The sequence below is a fragment of the Lampris incognitus genome, chromosome 7, assembly GCF_029633865.1.
Source record: "Lampris incognitus isolate fLamInc1 chromosome 7, fLamInc1.hap2, whole genome shotgun sequence".
Classification (NCBI taxonomy): Eukaryota; Metazoa; Chordata; class Actinopteri; order Lampriformes; family Lampridae; genus Lampris; species Lampris incognitus.
The window spans coordinates 40,126,117-40,145,582 of NC_079217.1; the positions used below are offsets into that span (position 1 = coordinate 40,126,117).

At 44.8% G+C, this 19,466-nt stretch overlaps 2 protein-coding genes across 2 annotated transcripts in view; both read left to right on the forward strand.

The window, feature by feature from the left end:
* LOC130115609 (programmed cell death protein 10-like) overlaps positions 1-5,043 on the forward strand; it is a 39,044-nt gene extending 34,001 nt beyond the window's left edge. The window contains exons 5-8 of the mRNA XM_056283333.1: positions 963-1,089; positions 3,241-3,319; positions 3,505-3,587; positions 4,035-5,043. Of these exons, the coding sequence (XP_056139308.1) occupies positions 963-1,089; positions 3,241-3,319; positions 3,505-3,587; positions 4,035-4,116 (371 nt within the window). The 3' untranslated portion in view covers positions 4,117-5,043. The remainder of the gene's footprint in view (positions 1-962; positions 1,090-3,240; positions 3,320-3,504; positions 3,588-4,034) is intronic.
* A 3,902-nt stretch (positions 5,044-8,945) lies between these two features.
* LOC130115238 (WD repeat-containing protein 49-like) overlaps positions 8,946-19,466 on the forward strand; it is an 86,812-nt gene continuing 76,291 nt past the window's right edge. Inside the window, exons 1-2 of the mRNA XM_056282856.1 lie at positions 8,946-9,026; positions 11,936-12,241. Of these exons, the coding sequence (XP_056138831.1) occupies positions 8,946-9,026; positions 11,936-12,241 (387 nt within the window). The remainder of the gene's footprint in view (positions 9,027-11,935; positions 12,242-19,466) is intronic.

Here is a 19,466-nt window from a genome sequence, read left to right on the forward strand (position 1 = left end):
CTCTCACTAAGGGACTCTTCAGCTGGGAGGATGCTTGCTGTCGCGGGAGCTTGAATCTGGGCCCGCTGGTCTTTCCTGTCTCTTTTCCACATGCTAATACTCGCTAGGATGGCAGTGATAAACCTTTTTGTGGGATGCCTGAAAACATTGGGCTGTTGTGTTAACTGGGTATAGCTCTAAAAAGGGCTGCTTTTATTTACATGCTGCATTGTGCTAACATACCACTGGGTAGAGCTGTTTCTCCACGAATGCACTGTCTTCCTCTGCTCCCAAATGTTCCTACTGCTTCCTTTGTAATTGAATTTCATCAGCCATGCGCTGTGATTGATGGTAGTATTGAATACACCCACAAACGCACACGCACACGTTAAGTCATTTTTGGGGACATTACATAGACTTAAATTCATTCCCTTGCACTTAACTGTAACAATCAGAACTACATGCCTAACTTTAACCCTTACACTAACCCTAGCCTTAACCACTGACACACAAATCAGCTTTTTCACAATTGGAGGCATGGCTTTTGTCCCCCAATTGGACAAGTCGTCCCCAATTAAATGATCTTTAGTCTGAAATGTGTCCCCGAAAATAGGATAAGTAAGGAACAAATACACACACTGAAATGGGATGAATTTTAAATGTACTTACTGCACAGTTCCAGGCACAGCCGAAGCTGTGCTACCCTTTCTTGACGAACAAATGACTGTTACTCTTAGCAGTGTGCTTGTCTGTGGGCAGGTAGCCACGTGGCTGTAACTGTGTGTGTGACACACTTATGTGAATGTACATGTATTTTAGTGTGTGTTCTTTTGTCTTTAAAAAGCACAGCACATTTAGGTTTTGTCAGATGTCAGTTATACTCTATAGTGTTACATAAAGCTAGCCTTTTCCCTGTGTTTGTTCACTTTTTTGTCACTATTGGGTCTGAATTTGTATTTTGTGTTTGTGTGTATGGTGTTTAGATTTTCTGATTGACAGGCAGGAGGCAGAGTTCCAGGAGCTGAATGAGAGGGCCAGAGCTCTGAAGCACATCCTGAGCACCATACCTGATGAGATGAATGACAGAGTACGCTTCCTTCAGACCATCAAGTAAGCCACTTGTACTATGTTAGTATACATTAAATGTAACGTGATTAAAAAACTTAGTTAGGGGTTAAGGGTTATGGTTATGGATGTTTAGCTTATTGAATGAATGTGGCACTGCAGTCAAGAATTGATGAGACAACTGGGACTGGAACTCTTGAAGCAACACGAAGAACATCATGCCGGACATGACTTAGCAACACACTGAACAGAAAACAAATGTTTCTTGATGATAAAAACAAAGTCAAAAGTTCATGTAAGGGAACATCACAAGAATACAACCCAAACCATGTAACAGGCTAGAAATCAACAAATCCAGTACCACACGTTTACATTCATTTCATTGTGTCGTAGAACTAGCAGCCGTAATGGGAAGATTCTGGTGCATTTAAACCTGTCACTAAAACACCTCCTGTGTTGAGGGAATGTAGGGTGAAGAGGACAGGTTGCGTTGTCCAGAATAATCTCCACCTTGGACATTGCCTTCCTCCTGTACACCTTTCCCAGTGACTAAACGTTGCTGCCGAATTTAGCCGGCTTTGATGAAATACTTCATCTTTCTTTGATTGGTTCCTTTTCCATTATATTGTCGCTGTTGGGTGAAAACCACACATCTCCAAACTTGGCAGTTTTTCTTTTTATTACATAAATCAAATGTGTATGTACCTCTTTAAGTCTTTTGAGCACCTCAGTGTTCCCGGACAAATTAAAAGTGTTTTGGAAAGCCTATGAAAAATGTAATGCTTGGTTACAAAATGGTGAAAGTGATGAAATTTTTTTTCCATCTTTCCTTAAGAAGTATTGCCTAGGGCAGTGGTTCTCAATCAGGTCCTCTGGTACCACCAGTACAGTTGTTTTTCTATTCTTCCAGGTAGTTTATTACAGTCGCCTGTTGTTCCAGGTCTAAAATCTCCCTGTTTGGAGGCTGAAATAACTGGAACAACAGGTGACTTTAATAAATTACGTGGCAGAATGGAAAACATACAGAAGTTGTAGTACTTGAGGACCTGATTAACAACCACAGATGTAGACTTTGCTTCCTTGTTTACCTGTAGTGAGTTCCCCTGTAGCTGAGCTGTTAGTCTGAAATCACTCCCAAATACTTGTATGTATCTACTGAGCAGACTCTTTCATTCTAAGATGACAGTAGAGTTTACAGGCACGGCCCTCCTCCCAAAATCGATCACTAACTCAGTCGTCGCCCTAACATTGATTATAAGGTTACTATTACAACACCATTCCACAAAAGAGCTGCTCACCTCCCTGTGTGTGTCGTCCGAAAGAGAGGGAAGCAAGCCAAACCAAGATTTTCTGGGTTTGCAGTGGTTACAGCAAACATTCCTGGGGTTTTAAAACTGTCAGTTAACTTAAAGTCCTGAAGAATATGTAGATAGCCAACAGCTTTGGGACACATTGCGGGAAACAGTTCAGCCGTTTTTTTTCAACTTATCTGTTAATCTGTTTTCACACTTGGCACCTGGTAGCTCTTCTCTTTCTTTTGAAAGAAGACGTCTCCAAATAGAGGATTTCACATAGCGGAGGTTATTTCAGCTACCACGTCATTTTAATGTGGATGCTGATCATTAGCAATTGATCTTTGTAAAGTTAATGATAACAGCTAACTTATGTAGCTCTTATAAAAACAAGAGCATGTCTGCCGTGGAACAATCTTGAAGTTTAATTGAGCTTTATTGTTTATACGTGCCAGTTTATGCACACACACACACACACACACACACACACACACACACACACACACACACACACACACACACACACACACACACACACACACACACACACACACAGAAATGAAAGAGGGCATTTTCTTGGGCTGTTTTGCCATTAGTTTGCTCAGATTTCAGCTCTGAGTGAGTCACTGTTTAAGTTACTTACTGAATGGAAGGCTTAGAAATGAAATCAGTTCAAAGGAAAGGCTAAAAAAAAATTCAAGTTCAGAAATGGCAGTGGGGATGAGCAGAGAGAAAGTTCAAGTTGAAAGGATGTTTGTGAATAAAATGAGAGCGAGGGAGACACGCACGGGATCAAAAGACTCGGTAGTTTGGGGCTATCTATGCCTAATGAAAACGGACCGTATTTAAGATTCACTTGTCACACATGTAGGCCTGATGGTTTGTGTCTGCGTGTGATCCACAGAGACATTGCCAGTGCCATAAAGGAGTTGCTAGACACAGTTAACACTGTCTTCAGGAAATACCAGTATCAGAACAGGAGGGTAAGAATGCACATGTGAACGTGCACACAATACCAACACACTCGCAGTTTTCTCTGTTATCCTGTCGCTCACACATGAAAACACAAACACAACATCCAGCCACCTATACGTGCACACACACACACACACATGCACACACAGTGAAACAAGGCGGCTTGAAATGCTGTATTTCACTGCCCGGGCAGGTCCTGGAACAGCAGAAGAAAGAGTTTGTGAAATACTCCAAGAGCTTCAGCGACACTCTCAAAACCTACTTCAAAGATGGAAAGTAAGAACCCCGTTTCTATTTTATTCTCTCCATTGACATATTTTTCCTCTACCTCCATCCCCCCCACTCTCTTTCTCTCTGTTTATTTTTCTTTAGCTCCTCTTATTTCCCTCCCTCTCTGTGTAGCGCTCTCCCACTCTCTCACACACACACACAAACATGCACACACACGCACGCACGCACACACACACACACACACATACTGTCACTACCCCGTAAATGGTTGTCGTTTGATCACAGGCCTGCATCCGTCAAATCCACCATTGCGGAATAAGTGGCTCGAACCTTTTCCTGTGAATTCACACTAGTAGTTCTTGGAATCCGGACATTTTCCATTCCAGATAGATCAAAGCATTTTTCTGGATCAATCCTAATATTGTCACCATGGTTTCTTTACCCGTGTGATTGACGTGCGTGTGCCTGTGTCTCTGTCACGCTTGTTTTCAGGGCTATAAGCGTGTTTGTCAGTGCCAACCGGCTCACCCACCAAACCAACATGATACTGCAGACCTTTAAGACGGTGGTGTAGGAGCCCAAGAAGACACACGCACTGAATAAAAGCAGAGGTCTTTTTTCATTTCCTTTTGTTTTTAACCCGAAAATCAGCTTTATACACTGTAAGGCCATTTTATTACTTGGGTTGTATAATTTATAGCTTTAATTTTTTTAGAGGAAAGTGAAGTGGTGTTGGCAAGTGCATTGTTCAGGCAGAAAATTTTACCTTTGTTTTATTCTTGTGTCCTTTCAGCTATTTCCAGTTCTGTTCAGCCTTCCTTGTCTAAAAACTTAATTAATTTAGATGAATTGCGGGTCTTAAAGTTTAGGCATGGCAGAGAACTTGGCCACACATTTTATTTAGCTGTTGACCCTTGACCCCATGTCATCCTAATGTGTTTTCAGATACACTGTTAAGATAAAGAAAATAACAGAATTATGAAATCAAACATGTGGTTGAACAGCTTGTTTTCCTTATTCTACTCTACCCCTGACTGAAGACGCAGTTATACGTCACCGTGTTGCATCTGAGAGTGGAGTGAGTCCATTATACTAAAGTGGACAACAGTGTGTTAGCATGTCTTGCTTAGCCCAGTCTCTCTGCATTCATCTGTATCAAGCTCTAGCCTCGTAGCGATGAATGTACTTCTGTAAATTTGAGGCATATTGTTAACTAACTGGTGCAATAACCACCCAGGACAATTAAGAGCTGAAAGCAGTTTTGTTTGAACTAGTCTGATGTAACCGCTGCCAAGTTTACACGCGCGTCAGACTGCAAGAGTGAATAAATAGGTACTTGTTTCCTTTTAATATTCCTCTCTGGTTTGTCCTCACTGTACTGTACGTGTCTCCCTTTGACTATAAATTAAAGACTGGGACCTGAGCTTTCTCTCATATCCTCTTGTACACCCGGACATGATGGTGTGCAGTCTAAAACAAAATGGCACCGCAGAGTTACAAATAAACACATGTAGAAATTTACAAAAGACCTTTAAAAAAAACTGGGTGTCACTTCAGATTTGTCTCATGTTGTATAAAGTTATTCATTTTCAGTCATTGTGGATTCTGTCACTTGGAGTGCACCTCTTCCACCCAGTGCTTACATCCCTACCAGTTCTTTTCTCATTCCAGCAAATTCATTCTTCCCCCAATATAATAGTGGATTCTCCATGGTGGATTTGTGGTGGGCTATTTCAGGCTCGGCGCTGCACTGCTGTAATCCAATTGTGAAAGCGTTAATTTTTAAAGCTTTATTATTGAAATTGCTGAGACCTCATTTTCTGATCCTGTCGCCACTGACGACCGCTGTAATCGGCTAATTCAACTTATTCCAGGCCATTAAGTCATACGGAGGAACTGGTCTCAGTCACTAAAGAGCCACTGAATGGGAAAAGATAGAGGAGGAAGCTAGCTTTATCTGGACTTTATTGCTTTTTCTTTTTTTTTTAAATTGGTATATGTGTGTTTGTTCTTTCATGGGTACTGGCATGCAGTGTGTATTATGTTGTAACATTTTCCCAAGTGTTTTTTCTCTTTTTACTTCTCTTTACCCAATTAGCTGTGTGTCTGTGTGTTTGGCTACGGTCAAGTAAAAGGAGGAGTAATCCGCCCGGGTGTATCCACTGCTGTGGGGATGCTGTCGCTGAAGGTTTTGAATACTGCCATAAAACACTGGCAATATGTGGCTGCAAATGTCTTTCTTTATTTACAGCCATGTCTTGTTTTTTAGTGGACAAGTGACCTTTTATGACAGTCAGGAGAGTGCTAATGGTGTTGTTGATTTGGGTTTTTGTATGTGTGTGTGTGTGTGTGTGTGTGTGTGTGTGTGTGTGTGTGTGTGTGTGTCTGTGTCTGTGTCTGTGTGTGTGTCTGTGTCTGTGTGTGTTTGCGTGCATTGTACATGTCTTAAGAGTGTAATTGTAAGCAGTTATAAGAGAAGCTGCTCTCTAATTTCCAATCTTTGAATAAAGGTAATACACACACACACACACACACACACACACACACACGCACACACACACACAGAGGCACATGCAGACAAAAATGGCGTGGACACAAAACCCTTTTTGACGACTTGGTTGCCAGGAGATTTAGCCCGAGGCTTTGGGAGTGAGAGACAGTAAAAGAAAAGAATTGGGTTTGTGTATGTCTGTGTGTGTGGCCTCTTTTACCACAGTGCCTTAGCTACCAGGGTGGTGGGGGGTTAGTCAGTTAACTGTGCAAGTGTTTTTTATTATGGAGTTGTTAGTGACGATTGCTTTGCTTAAGGTGTGGACAGAAGTGTCCAGATCTAGAAAAGGGCTCTGCTCTCCTCTTCAAAACTGCTGTCCGGACACCAATCTGGCACCCAGAACACCAGACTGACCAGCTTTTTTTTGACTTGTCATAAATTGGAAGCGGAAGAGAAAAGAGATGCTATACTACTTTCCCAGCATCATCACCTTAACACAGGATGTGAACCTCTGCACCACCAGCGGACGACATGCACGGTGAGTCGAGATCAAATAAAGGGTATGGTATGTCTGAGCTATCGTACACCAAAGAAATTGTGTGATGACTTGTACTGATTGTTTCTGACTGTTGGATGTTGCAGTAAAAAACCGGTATGAGTGAAATGTAAACTGTTATCCCGGTCTTTACGAGACACTGGTCACTTGACAGCAAAGCTGCTGGGCTTTATGTTTGTCATTTAAAGTTAAAACTAATATTCTGGTCTGTTGCACCAAAGCACAGTAGAAATGGCTTGCTTGAAATATGAAAAAGTCAACGCAGATAAACAAAATGAAAAGCAATAAAAAAAAATCTTTAGAATTTTCTCCTTGGCCACTGGAAAATAATGGCGTTTTTTTGTGTTTTCTTCTTTTGTGGCTTTATGCCAATCAGCAAAAGTTTGCCAGAAGTCTGAAAGTGGGAATGGTTCAAGCGTCAGTATGACGTTCAGTATTACGAGTGGGTTGATGTGGCAAATATATCCACCGTGTGTCTTGTCTTTTAATGTATTTCTTTCCTGGAAACAAACAAATGGGAAATTCTTCAGTCAGAAGAACGCCATCAGCACTAAACTCCTTTATATTCAACGATGAAGAAAAGGAGGCTTTTGATTTGTTTTTAGCGTTTGCTTTTTACCTCATCGTGACCAGGTTTCATCCCCTGTCCTCTTGCTTGGAGTTGGGTTTCACGTCCACTGGACAGCGTTTTCCCCTGTGGACTAAACTAAACCTCTCAGCATGGTGGTGGTTTGTATTGGCTGGTAATGTTAGGAGGAAAGCTGTCTGTGAAAGGAGGTGGCGGGTTGTGCAAGGTAGCCAGACTCAGATTTGATCAGGGGGTTTGTTTCCTCCTCAGGACTCGGAGGTGATTTTTATTATTCTACAGCATAATCTGCCTAAATTTGAATTTGTTTCTTAATGTATAGCAGTCAACAGGAAGTGCACCAGGGAGACTGATGTGGAGAAACCTGTAAATACCTTATGAAAAATTAGATTGGGGGGGCACCTTAATGTTTAGCACTAAAATTAGAAAGTTGTCACTTTTTTTATCAGTCTAAAAATGTGTGGCATAAACATGGTGATATCTTGACATCATCGGTGCCCCCTCTTCCCTTATAATAAAACAGGAAGGCCTGCATTGTAGCTCTGTCAAACACGCACGTGATATGATCTACTGCCCAGAGACGGACTAAGGAATACATTGTGGATTTGGTCAAGTACCGACTGCCCTTTCACAGCCAAGAGATCCTGACTATGACTTAAGTCAGACTGAAATTAAAACAAGGGTTTTCTAGCGTCACTTATTACTCATCATACATTTTGTACTTTCTATTTCTATCTAAAAAAAAAGTTAAAAGTTAAGCCTCTCAACTTTTTTTTCTCTGATTCTCGTGATGTCATCAGACACACTTAATCAGGCCATCCATCATCCATTATCCGAACCGCTTATCCTGCTCTCAGGGTCGCGGGGATGCTGGAGCCTATCCCAGCAGTCATTGGGCGGCAGGCGGGGAGACGCCCTGGATAGGCCGCCAGGTCATCACACAGCTCATCAATCAGATCATCAAAATGTGAAACCCCGCACACCCTTACGCTGACCCTTTGTACCTTGTGTCACTCAAGGTTCCGCTCATGAATATTAATGAGGACTAGACCACTCCATAGTTATTAAAAAAAATCCACAATATTAGTCATTTACATATAAAAAGTATTGCTGAATGAAGGGGCGTCCGGGTAGCGTAGCGGTCTATTCCGTTGCCTACCAACACGGGGGTTGGCAGTTCGAATCCCCGTGTGTTATCTCCGGTTTGGTCGGGCGTCTCTACAGACACAATTGACCGTGTCTGCAGGTGGGAAGCCGAATATGAAAAGCAGGGTAACTGGCCAAGTACAACTGGGGTGGGGAAAAAAAGGGATGCTGAATGTTTATGCCATGTTCAATGTGTTTAGTCGTGAAAGGTTAAATCTGAGTTTTGATTTCGGTCCTACTTTTAAATCGATTTCGCTGCTTCCTTGGATCGCAGAAACAATACCAACTTGCATCACACAATTTACAGACCGTTTTCGTGTTCTAGAGATCCACTTTTAGGCCTTGAACCAGTCCTTAAAATTTCTCAGAGTTTAACGAGGAGCCATGTCTGCTCGCGATGAACAGAACTGACAGAAGAGTCCCGTGGCCTCCATGCGTTATTGTGGTGCTATGGTAACTACAGAGGGTTAACGGATTATGAGAGCTGGGAATGGCATGCGGCACCACAGATGAGGGGAACTTGTTATTTGATTTTGAACCGTCGACACAACCACACATAGAAACTTAAGCTTTTTGACCTCCTTCAGAGCATCGTTGGACCGGTTATAGCTTTGAGCCATAACCATGGTATCGAGGATGGAGGTGGGCGAGCTTGAAAGCAGGCTGGACGTCGAGGACTGTAAAAAACTAAAGCGTCTTTTTCTGGTGAGGCCTGTTTTTTTTTCTCATTTTTTCCTTGAATACAACTTTAAACACGTATAACAGCCATCTCATTCAAACGTGTATAACAGCCATTTACTCATGTAAAATCGAACAGTGATGGACCTTTGGCATACTTTAAAATAGCCATTTATGCGGGCGAACAATAGACACCAGCGCTGGTATCTATTGTTATTGACTGGTAACGGTCACTCCTACCCCCGTGGTAGGAGTGACCGTTAAAACGACCAAAATGGACACCGGTTTTTCTGTCAAGATAAATAGCAACGCAAATGAGATATTAATGCATTGCATATGTTAGTGTGTCTGTTAGGAAACGACTGACACCAAAATTAACATTTTAACAACTATAATATTTTTAAACAATTTAAACTTCAGAGACATGGTCGAACTAGAATAGCAAAATTGAGTGAAAATTCAAGTGAAAATATTGCCTTAAAAACAAAACGGAAACACATTGCCAATCTAACTTACGTAATAAGGCATATAAAACGTGAAATGTAAAAAAAAAAAAAACTGAAAATAACCATTGAAACGGTCCCAAACAACGACCGGAACTTAAAATCTACTAGAACGGCCATTTTCCTCCAATGCAATTTTTAACGACCGGGGTAGGAGCGACCGTTAACGGTAAAAATGGCCGTCGGTTTTTAAACTCTATATTCTGTCAAGATAAATACCCATTTGAGATATTCATGTATTGCATATTGTAACGTGCATGGATAAATAGACACGTTGGCCCTCAACTAACGGGTCGGACCCTTTAGTCGACTGGTTCACGTTGTCGCTTGCGGAGTTGGAGGTACGGGTTCGCGTCCTGGCTGTGGCGGTTCTCGGGCTGCTCCCCCAATTTGCTACATTGGTGTCAGAAGCGGGATGGTGAGATCGTAAGGCTATCGAAAGCGTATGCACCCGGAGGCGTGAAGTAGCAGATATGCTTAAGCGCAGGGACGCGCTTCCTGAAGGAGGAGGGGGGTAGTGTAACGTGCATGGATAAGTAGACATGCTGGCTAATGGGTCGGACCCTTTAGTCGAGCGGTTAGCGATGTCTCCCGCGGTGCTGGCGATATAGGTTCGCGCCGCGGCAGTTCCTGTGGTTGCCCCCTGAATTCGCTACAATATGTTAGTATGTCTGTTAAAAAACGACTGACACCAAAATTAAAATTTTAACACGCCTCTAGGCGCACGCGATTCTGATGGTCTCGGCCTCACCATCCCACTTCTGACACCAATGTAGCGAATTGGGGGGGCAGCCCGGGAACCGCCACACCCGGGACGCGAATCGGGTCTCCCGCACCACAGGCGACTACGTTAAACCAGTCGACTAAAGTGTCCGACACATCAGCCAAGGGCTAGCGAGTCTATTTATCCATGCACGTTACACTACCCCCTCCTTCGGGAAGCGCTTCAGCATATCAACTCCCTCACGCCTCTAGGCGCACGCGATTCCGATGGTCTCGTTCTCACCATCCCACTTCTGACACCAATGTAGCAAATGGGGGGGGGGGGGGCAGCCCGGGAACCGCCACACAAACTTGGGTCTCCCGCACCACAGGCGACTACGTTAACCAGTCGACTAAAGTGTCCGACCCGTTAGCCAAGGGCTAGCGAATCTATTTATCCGTGCACGTTACACTACCCCCCTCCTTCGAGAAGCGCGTCCCCACGCTTCAGCATATCGGCTCCCTCACGCCTCTAGGCTTACGCGCTTCCGATGGCCTCACCATCCCACTTCTGACACCAATTTAACGAATTCAGGAGTCAGCCGGGACACGAAAACGGGTCTCCTGCACCACGAGCGACTGCGCTAACCTGTCGACTAAACAGTCCGACCCACACTCGTGGGTGTTCTGGTGTCAGAAGAGGGATGGTGAGGCCATCGGAAGCGCGTGCGCCCAGAGGTATGAGGGAGCTGGTGTGCTTCTCGAAGGAGGAGGGGTGGTTAGTATAACGACCAAGGATAACTACACTCGCTAGCGCTTGGCAAATGGGTCGGACTCTTCAGTCGACTGGTTAACGTAGTCACCCATGGTGCAGGACATCCAGGTTCTTGTCCCAGCTGCCCATCGAATTCGCTACAATACTATTTTTCAAACAATTTAAAATCGCCTCTGTCCAACGCCTGTAAATACTGCAGTGCTTCGGTGGTAGTCATGGTGCGGCAGCTTTACCCAGACATCCATCCATCCATTATCCAAGCCACTTATCTCAGTTGGGGTCGCAGGATGCTGCAGCCTATCCCAGCAGTCATTGGACGGCAGGCGGGGAGAAGCCCTGGACAGGCCGCCAGGCTATCACAGAGCCGACACATTCACACCTAGGGACAATTTAATATGGCCGAAATAATCAAAAATCAAGTTATTATTGCTCTGCACTGGAGAATGCTAGTGTGTTTCTAGAACAGAGCAATGAACTTCGGGAAGGAAATGACGTGACCAACATACGTTATAAGTAGTGACATGACGTGCACGATGACGCGACAATTACGCGCGGTCATTTTGACCGCCCATGGTCATTTTATGTAGCTCTTATAATAACTTTTTTGTGCAATTGATCTAAAACCAATTTTAATGTAAATATATGCAATTGTAGGAGTATTCAGGGAGCAGCAGGTCTATCTTTTTTCCCCCACAAAGTTATTAAACTTTGAAAATCCAAAACGGTCAAAATGACTGCCTTGGTCTTTCTAGTTTGAATGTTACCAGATCAGCATTATTGTGTTTGTATTTCTGTCTGCTGACACTGCCACTACCATACCCACAGATCCCATGAAACATGCACAAGGAAGATGAGGGAAGTCTTAAGTATTTTTCTTAGTGTCTGTGAGACAGATTGTTTATTATTTGTGTCAACAGTGGATGATACCTACTTAACCATGTTGTCTCATGATGCAGAGCACCTCGGGCACACCTCTCTCCCTGTCCAGAACTGATTTCTGTAACAAAGCCTTGGCCTCCATCGGATGTGGCTCCGAAGAAGAATACGGCCTCCTGTTTGACAACGTGGTTGGAATCCAAGACTACGGTGGCCTCGTACTGGAGAGTGTAGATATGAGGAGGGAGGGCCGTATAACCTGGGAAGGGTTACGCTCTTTTATGATATTGGAGCTTTCTGAAAAGGTGGAGCATCCCATAGCCAGTATACCTGATTGGAAGCCACAGCACACTTTGACCTGTCCGCATCCTGACCCTATTCAACAGGTAATGTGCCAAGTGGGAGAGAGAGCAGTAAACCGGTCGAAGAGTAACACCCCTTCAAAGCATGGCAAACATACCTAAGACGCATAGCTTTATAGATGCCAAGCATGACTGTGGTTGGCCCCATATGTGACCCCATCTATCCATAACATTCTGTTACTCAGAGATTGGATCACATAAACTTACCATAGGCAGCTATGAGGAACAAATTAAAAAGCTATTTTTCTTTCAGCTCTGGCATTTTCAAAGGTATTTTCATGAAATAGATATTTAAATCCAATATTTTGACAGCCTGTACGGTTGATCTTAAGTTTGAAGATGGCTGCATTTGCTACACTTACTTGCAGTATGTTATTTACGCACAGCAAAGTTGGAAGATGTCTTAGTTTGCTGCGTCTGCTGCACTTAAGTTACCGTGACGTACAGCATAGAAGTGTAGCTGATGAAGCCATCTTTGAACTCAACATCAACAATTCAGGATGCCAAAATATTGGATTGAAAGATTTATTTCACCCGATTAAACATTTTACCCCACTGATTGGAATGCAGAGACCTTGAGGATCACAGTGACTTTGAAAATGCCATAGCTGATTGAAAACAGGTATTCCTCATAGTTGCCTATGGCAAGCTAATGTGATCCCATCTCAGAGTAACGTAAAGTTACGAATAGATGGGGTCACGTATGGGGCTGTTCTGTTACTTTGCTGTGAAGAGAACGATACATTATCTTAATTTTGTGATTAGAAGTAGATGTGGTATTGAGAGCACATTTTCAAGTGAGTAGCCAATGACACACATTATTTACATTATGTCCTGTTAGTTCTTCAGAGCTAAATTTAGCTTATCTGAATCATGTGTTTGGCTACCCAACAACCCAGAAAAGCAAGCTGACACATCAGAAACATTTAAACACTTTTATCAAAAGACTGATTTGTTTGAGCAGGTGAAAGGTGATTACGTGTGTCTTTCTTGTATCTCTGTCCTTTGCGTTTCTGTGAAATCCTACCTTGAATGAAACAACAGCAATACCAAGTGATACTAGAATATGAGGGGGATGCTAAGGAAATAGTAGTGGGGGGTGCTGGAGAAATATATAACATTGTGTATTTTTTATCATATTTCTATTTACATACTTTGTCAGTTTTCTTACCAATGAGGATTATAATGTTTAATTTTCTTACTTTACATACACCTTTAGGTGCACTCACTAACATTTTTGGAGCCCCCCCCCCCACACACACACAAATCTATGGTATGGCTAAACGTGAGACTAATCATCAGTTTGTGAATTAATTAGCAGCCAGGTTAATTTCAGTAGTTGCTTTGAATCTCAAAAAAGACTGCAATGAATTTGGAATCATTCAAAACCCTCAAGTTTTATTTCATAAAACATTAAGTTGCTTATTAGTTAGCCAAAACTTTGCTCACTGGAGGGAATTGTTCACTTTTAAACATTCAGTTTGGAAACAGTGTGAACTATTAGTTTTAGCTAATCTAAATGGCACCGGCCTCCTTGAGGTATATGTCTGTCAATTAAAATGTAAATGGACGGGCCAGTATATAGTGGCTACTGCAGAGGATAAATTGATGTCTCGTCACTTTAATCTGAAAGCAGGTCAGGCTGTTAGAATGTTGCACCAACGGACTTCCACACAGCTAAACAGTTTTTATCCTGCTTGTGAGACTTCAAGAAACAGAAGGATAGACCCCATCACACACACACACACACACACACACACACACACACACACACACACACACACACACACACACACACACACACACACACACACACACACACACACACACACACACAGTTGGGTTATAATGGCTTAGTAGCTCTAACAAGCAAGTCAGAAGAAGATAGTAATTTTTAATAATCTTTTGGAGATCACAGCCATTGCATTGTGGTATACTTAATGAGTATCTAAGTCCCGCTCATTATTTCAGGTTTTTGGTTCGAGACTCAGTGTTGAACTATTGAGAGATTATGCCAGTCATCAGCTATGTGATATATCAGCTAGTATCTACTAAAACAACACATCTCCATACTTGCAGGACACCGCTTGAATTGGCATTGTTTTAGTAGCCCAAAGGAATAACAATTAGAAATCCGAAATGAATGGGAATTGTTTTTCCCATTCAAAAAGTTTAAGAATGACAAACTTGTGAAGTCATTATTTCCTTTGCAGTGACTTTATTCCAGTGCCGAGTGTTTTTTTATTGTTATCTGACTTTTAATCAGGCCAGACTTTATTTATAAAGTTGTTTTCTTTTCCTTGTTTTACCAAACAGGTTCCCGACAAATCGGTTTGAGAAGAGCCACAAGAACACAGACATTGAACAACAAAAATGAAAAAACCTCTAGAGGATAATGCCATTTTTTACAACCTAAGTCTTATTTTTAACAAAAACAAGACAATAATGTCTTACAGGGCAAACGAACACGATCCCTAATCCTGTCCTTTTGGCAACAACAGGAACAAAAACCCCAGTCTCTCAGTTAGACTGTGCACATTATTTTCCATTGTCTGCGGCTGTGCTACGCTGGCTGGCCTGTTTATCGATGGTTTTTTTTTAAACAATATTTTATTAAAGAAAATACCCTTAACCTTGTACCTCATCCCGCAGGCCTCTTCCACAGGAAATAAATTACTATAGTAGAATAAGTATAGAAATTACAGTAAATAAAATTAAGTAAATATAATAGTACACTACAATTCAGTATAAAAATAAAGATGCATATAAGTTTCAGTATAAGTTATACTCATGAAGGCAGGGGAAAAAATAAATAAAATGAATAAAAGCAGTTGTTAATTGCACCAAGACTGTTGCAGTACTGCTGAGAGTCCCGAACATATAGTCTGGGACCTGCAGTTAGGGTATGTACACTCGAGAGCATATACATATAACCCCATTAACCATGCATAAGTCCTCTTAAAGAGGGGCTGGGTAGCAAACGGGCAGTAAGGCACCCACATGTCACAGACAGGACCACAAAACACCTCCACTATAACATTTCACTGGCAGGCAGTCAATCAAAATAACTGATTAATGGTTGACAATGGGAAAAGAATCTTTCAGTGGAACCCCTCATGGAGAATTTAATTTTTTCCAATTTCAAGAGGGACATTACATCGCATATCCAGCATTTAAATGATGGTGGTAGAGAGGTTTTCCATAGCAAGCGAATGCTTCTGCATGCAACTAGGGAGGCAAAGGCAATAATGTTAGTTTAAATATTAGATGTGATGTTATCTTCTGTTGGTCTTCCAAAAATGGCTGTGTGAGGAGATGGTGAAATTTGAGTCCGTGTTATTTCAGAGACTACATTGGAGAGAAAAAAACTCCCAAAACCTAAATAATTTGGGGCACAACCAGAGCATATGTGTTAGATCACATGGAGAAAGTGACTATCTATTGCATTTATCTTCGATTGTAGCTAGGTAAATTTTGGAAAGCTTAGCCTTAATATAGTGGAGTCTGTGAAGCACCTTAAACTGGATAAGGCTAGGATGGGCACAAGAGGAGGATGAGTTAACAGTTTTTAGGGCTTTTTCCCAGAATTGATTGGAGAAAGTAGTCTGTAACTCGCTCTCCCAGTTTGCTCTAATTTTCTCTAAAATCAATTCGTTTTTAGGTAATAAACAGTCATAAAGTTAAGAGACATGGCCCTTGGTTAAAGTATCACATGAGTATGTAATCTGTGCCAGTGGCAGGTGGAGTTTGAGGGAAGACTGAAGAATGAGTCCTCGCAAAGTCCCATAGTTGAAAGTACCTAAAAAGGTCTAAATTGTTTAGTTTGAAAGTGGCGCACAATTGATTAAAGCTGGCAAATGACCCATCCACATGTAAGTCCCCCAAGCAACGCAAGCCCTTTCTAGCCAAGTACATAAACCTAGGATCCATTCTAGCAGGTAAAAATATGCTTATTGCAAATAGGAGTTGATCGAGGAGAGGTGGACCACTTAAAATTTCGTCTTATTTGTGCCCATATCTTCAAGGTCGCAATAATGATATGATACTGTGGCAGGAATGAGGAAAAACACATGAGACCAAGGCGAGTTTGATGTTTATTCCTCAACTCCAAAAACCAACTGCAGCAGGAACAACCCTGCCCCAGCGAGCCCGGGAACGTAAACCACGCCCCCAGCTCACAGTCCTGCTGGGTGAGAGGCATAGCCCCTAGTGTCCGCCACACAGGCCCCCCCCCCCCGAACACCCAGAAGGGACTCCTGGAAAGAAAATTAGTGTCTCACTGGAGGCTTAAGCAGCCTGCCATAACGGCTGCGCCGTCCCTCAGCCGAAACAGTAGGTGAAACACAGTCCAAAGCCGGCTGAGAAGCAGAACGCTGAACCCGTGAAGACACTGCCGGGGTCCTGGAAGGAGGACGACCCCGACGGGGAACCTGGGCCGGAAACACAACTTCGCCTGCCACCCTGTGCGCCGGTTTAAGCCTATCAAGCGTGACACGCTCCCTACGCCCACCCATATCTAGCACAAAACCCTTAGGACCCGTCTCAAGAACCCGAAATGGGCCATCGTATGGGGGTTGGAGGGGTGAGCGGTGAGCATCATGCCGTACAAAAACAAAACGAGCCGACATGAGCTCCGCAGGCACGAACGACCGTGGAAAACAGTGGTGAACGGGGCCTGGAACCCGAGTGCTGTCGGACAAAAAAGGATAAACGGCCGGACGGGGTCGAGGAGCGGAACTCCCAGGGCAAAAATTCCCCAGGGACGCGGAGTGGCTGACCGAGCACCAGCTCAGCGGGTGACGCGTCGAGGTCCTCCTTAGGAGCCGAACGCAACCCGTGCATAACCCAAGGTAAACGATCCACCCAGTTACCACCCGAGAGCGCAGCGCTGCCTTGAGCGACCGGTGAAAACGTTCACACAACCCGTTAGCCTGAGGGTGATACAAAGTAGTGCGGTGTACCTGCACACCCAAGGATCGCGCAAGTGCCGACCAGAGCTCTGACACGAACTGGGGGCCCCTGTCTGAGGTGATATCTGACGGAGTGCCGAAACGGGCGACCCAGGAGGAAAGAAAAGCGCGTGCAACATCCGAGGATGTTGTGGAGGATAGAGGGACAGCCTCTGGCCACCTGGTGGTCCGATCTACCATTGTGAGCAGGTGCGTAAAACCCTGTGAAGAAGGTAGAGGGCCCACCAGGTCCACATGCACGTGGTCGAAACGTCTGGCCGGGATCGGAAACGGTTCGAGGGGCGATTTAGTGTGCTGGTGGACCTTAGCGCGCTGGCACGCTACACATGCAGCTGCCCACCCCTTGACGTCCTTGCGGAGGCCAGGCCAGACGAACTTGGAACCGACCAACTTCACCGATGCCCGAACTCCAGGGTGCGAGAGGGAGTGAATCGAATAGAAAACTCGACGGCGCCAGGCCACTGGAACAACGGGGCGGGGACGGCCGGTGGAGACATCGCAGAGGAGGGCAGGACTGCCTTCCTGCATCACAGCGTCCTCTAGCTTGAGACCGGTACGCGTTGACCTAAGGGCAAGGACTTCCGGGTCACTGGGCTGGTCGGCAGCCATAGCGGAGAAATCCACACCGAGGTGCACAGGACACACAAGCACACGCGACAGACAATCAGCAACAGGGTTGGACTTCCCGGCCACATGCTGAATGTCCGTTGTGAACTCGGAGATCGCCGCTAGGTGGCGCTGTTGACGAGCAGACCACGGCTCAGTCACCTTGGACATGGCAAAAGTCAGCGGCTTATGATCCACATAAGCCGTGAATGGGCGACCCTCCAGCAGGAAGCGGAAATGCCGGGTTGCAGGGTGCAGTGCCAGCAACTCCCGGTCAAAAACGCTGTACTTGCGCTCGCTATCTCGCAGTTTGCTGCTAAAAAATGCCACACGCTGTTCAACCACAGCCCCCACGGCTATGTCAGACGCATCGGTTGTTAAAGCTATGGACGTCGTGGGTGTGGGATGGGCGAGGAGGGCAGCGTTAGCCAGGGCGCACTTAGCTCCGTCAAAGGCCTGGACCTGTTCGGGAGTCCAGTCGACAGGGTCGTTAGCCTTCTTAAGCCGCAGGGCTTCGTAAAGTGGCTGAAGGAGGTGGGCAGCGCGAGGGAGGAAACGGTTATAGAAATTCACCATTCCCAAGAATTCCTGCAATGCCTTAACAGAGACCGGGCGGGGAAATTCCGCCACCGCTTGCACCTTAGAAGGCAACGGGACCGCGCCTTGCGGCGAAATGCGGTGACCCAAGAAGTCAATCACCGGCAGTCCAAAGTGACACTTGGCCGGGTTGACTATCAGGCCGTGTTCGTCCAGACGACGGAAAACCTGTTTCAGGTGCGCCAGGTGCTCGTCAGCTGACGGACTGGCCACTAATATGTCGTCGAGATAAACAAACACGAAATCAAGGTCACGCAACACCGAGTCCATCAGCCTCTGAAAGGTTTGCGCTGCCCCCTTCAAGCCAAAAGGCATGCGCATGAATTCGAAAAGCCCAAACGGGGTGATCACTGCGGTCTTGGGCACGTCCTCTGCGCGCACGGGAACCTGATGATAGCCGCACACCAGGTCCACCTTAGAGAAAATAGTGGTACCTGCCAGGCGTATGGAAAAGTCCTGTATGTGTGGGATGGGATAGCGGTCATTGGCGGTGACGTTGTTCAGGCGGCGAAAATCGCCGCAAGGCCGCCACGACCCATCCGCCTTGGGCACCATGTGAAGCGGCGAGGCCCACGGGCTGTTGGAACGTCTCACTATACCCAGACGCTCCATGATGGCGAACTCCTCCTTAGCTGTAGCCAATTTTACCACGTCGAGGCGCCGCGCGCGCGCAAAAACTGGTAGTCCCAGAGTGGGAATGAAATGTTCTACCCCGTGTTTAGTAACCGCGGTGGAAAAGGCAGGTGTAGTCACCGATGGAAAATCCGCCAGCAAACGCTGAAAAACATCCCCTAATGCTAAAAAGTTAGCGCGTGTTAACGGCCCGGCTCCCCTTGTCTCGCACGGAACAGTGGCGAAAGACACAGCATCAATTAAACGGCGGTTTAAAACATCAACCAGCAGACCATTAGCACACAGAAAATCCGCGCCGATAATAGGAACAGTAATGGCGGCCACTACAAAGTCCCACTCAAAATGGCGCCCGTGGAAGCAAACAGTCACCAACCTTGTGCCAAACGTCGCAATGGACGAACCGTTAGCTGCACTTAACTGTGGGCCGCCGCCTTCGGCCGACC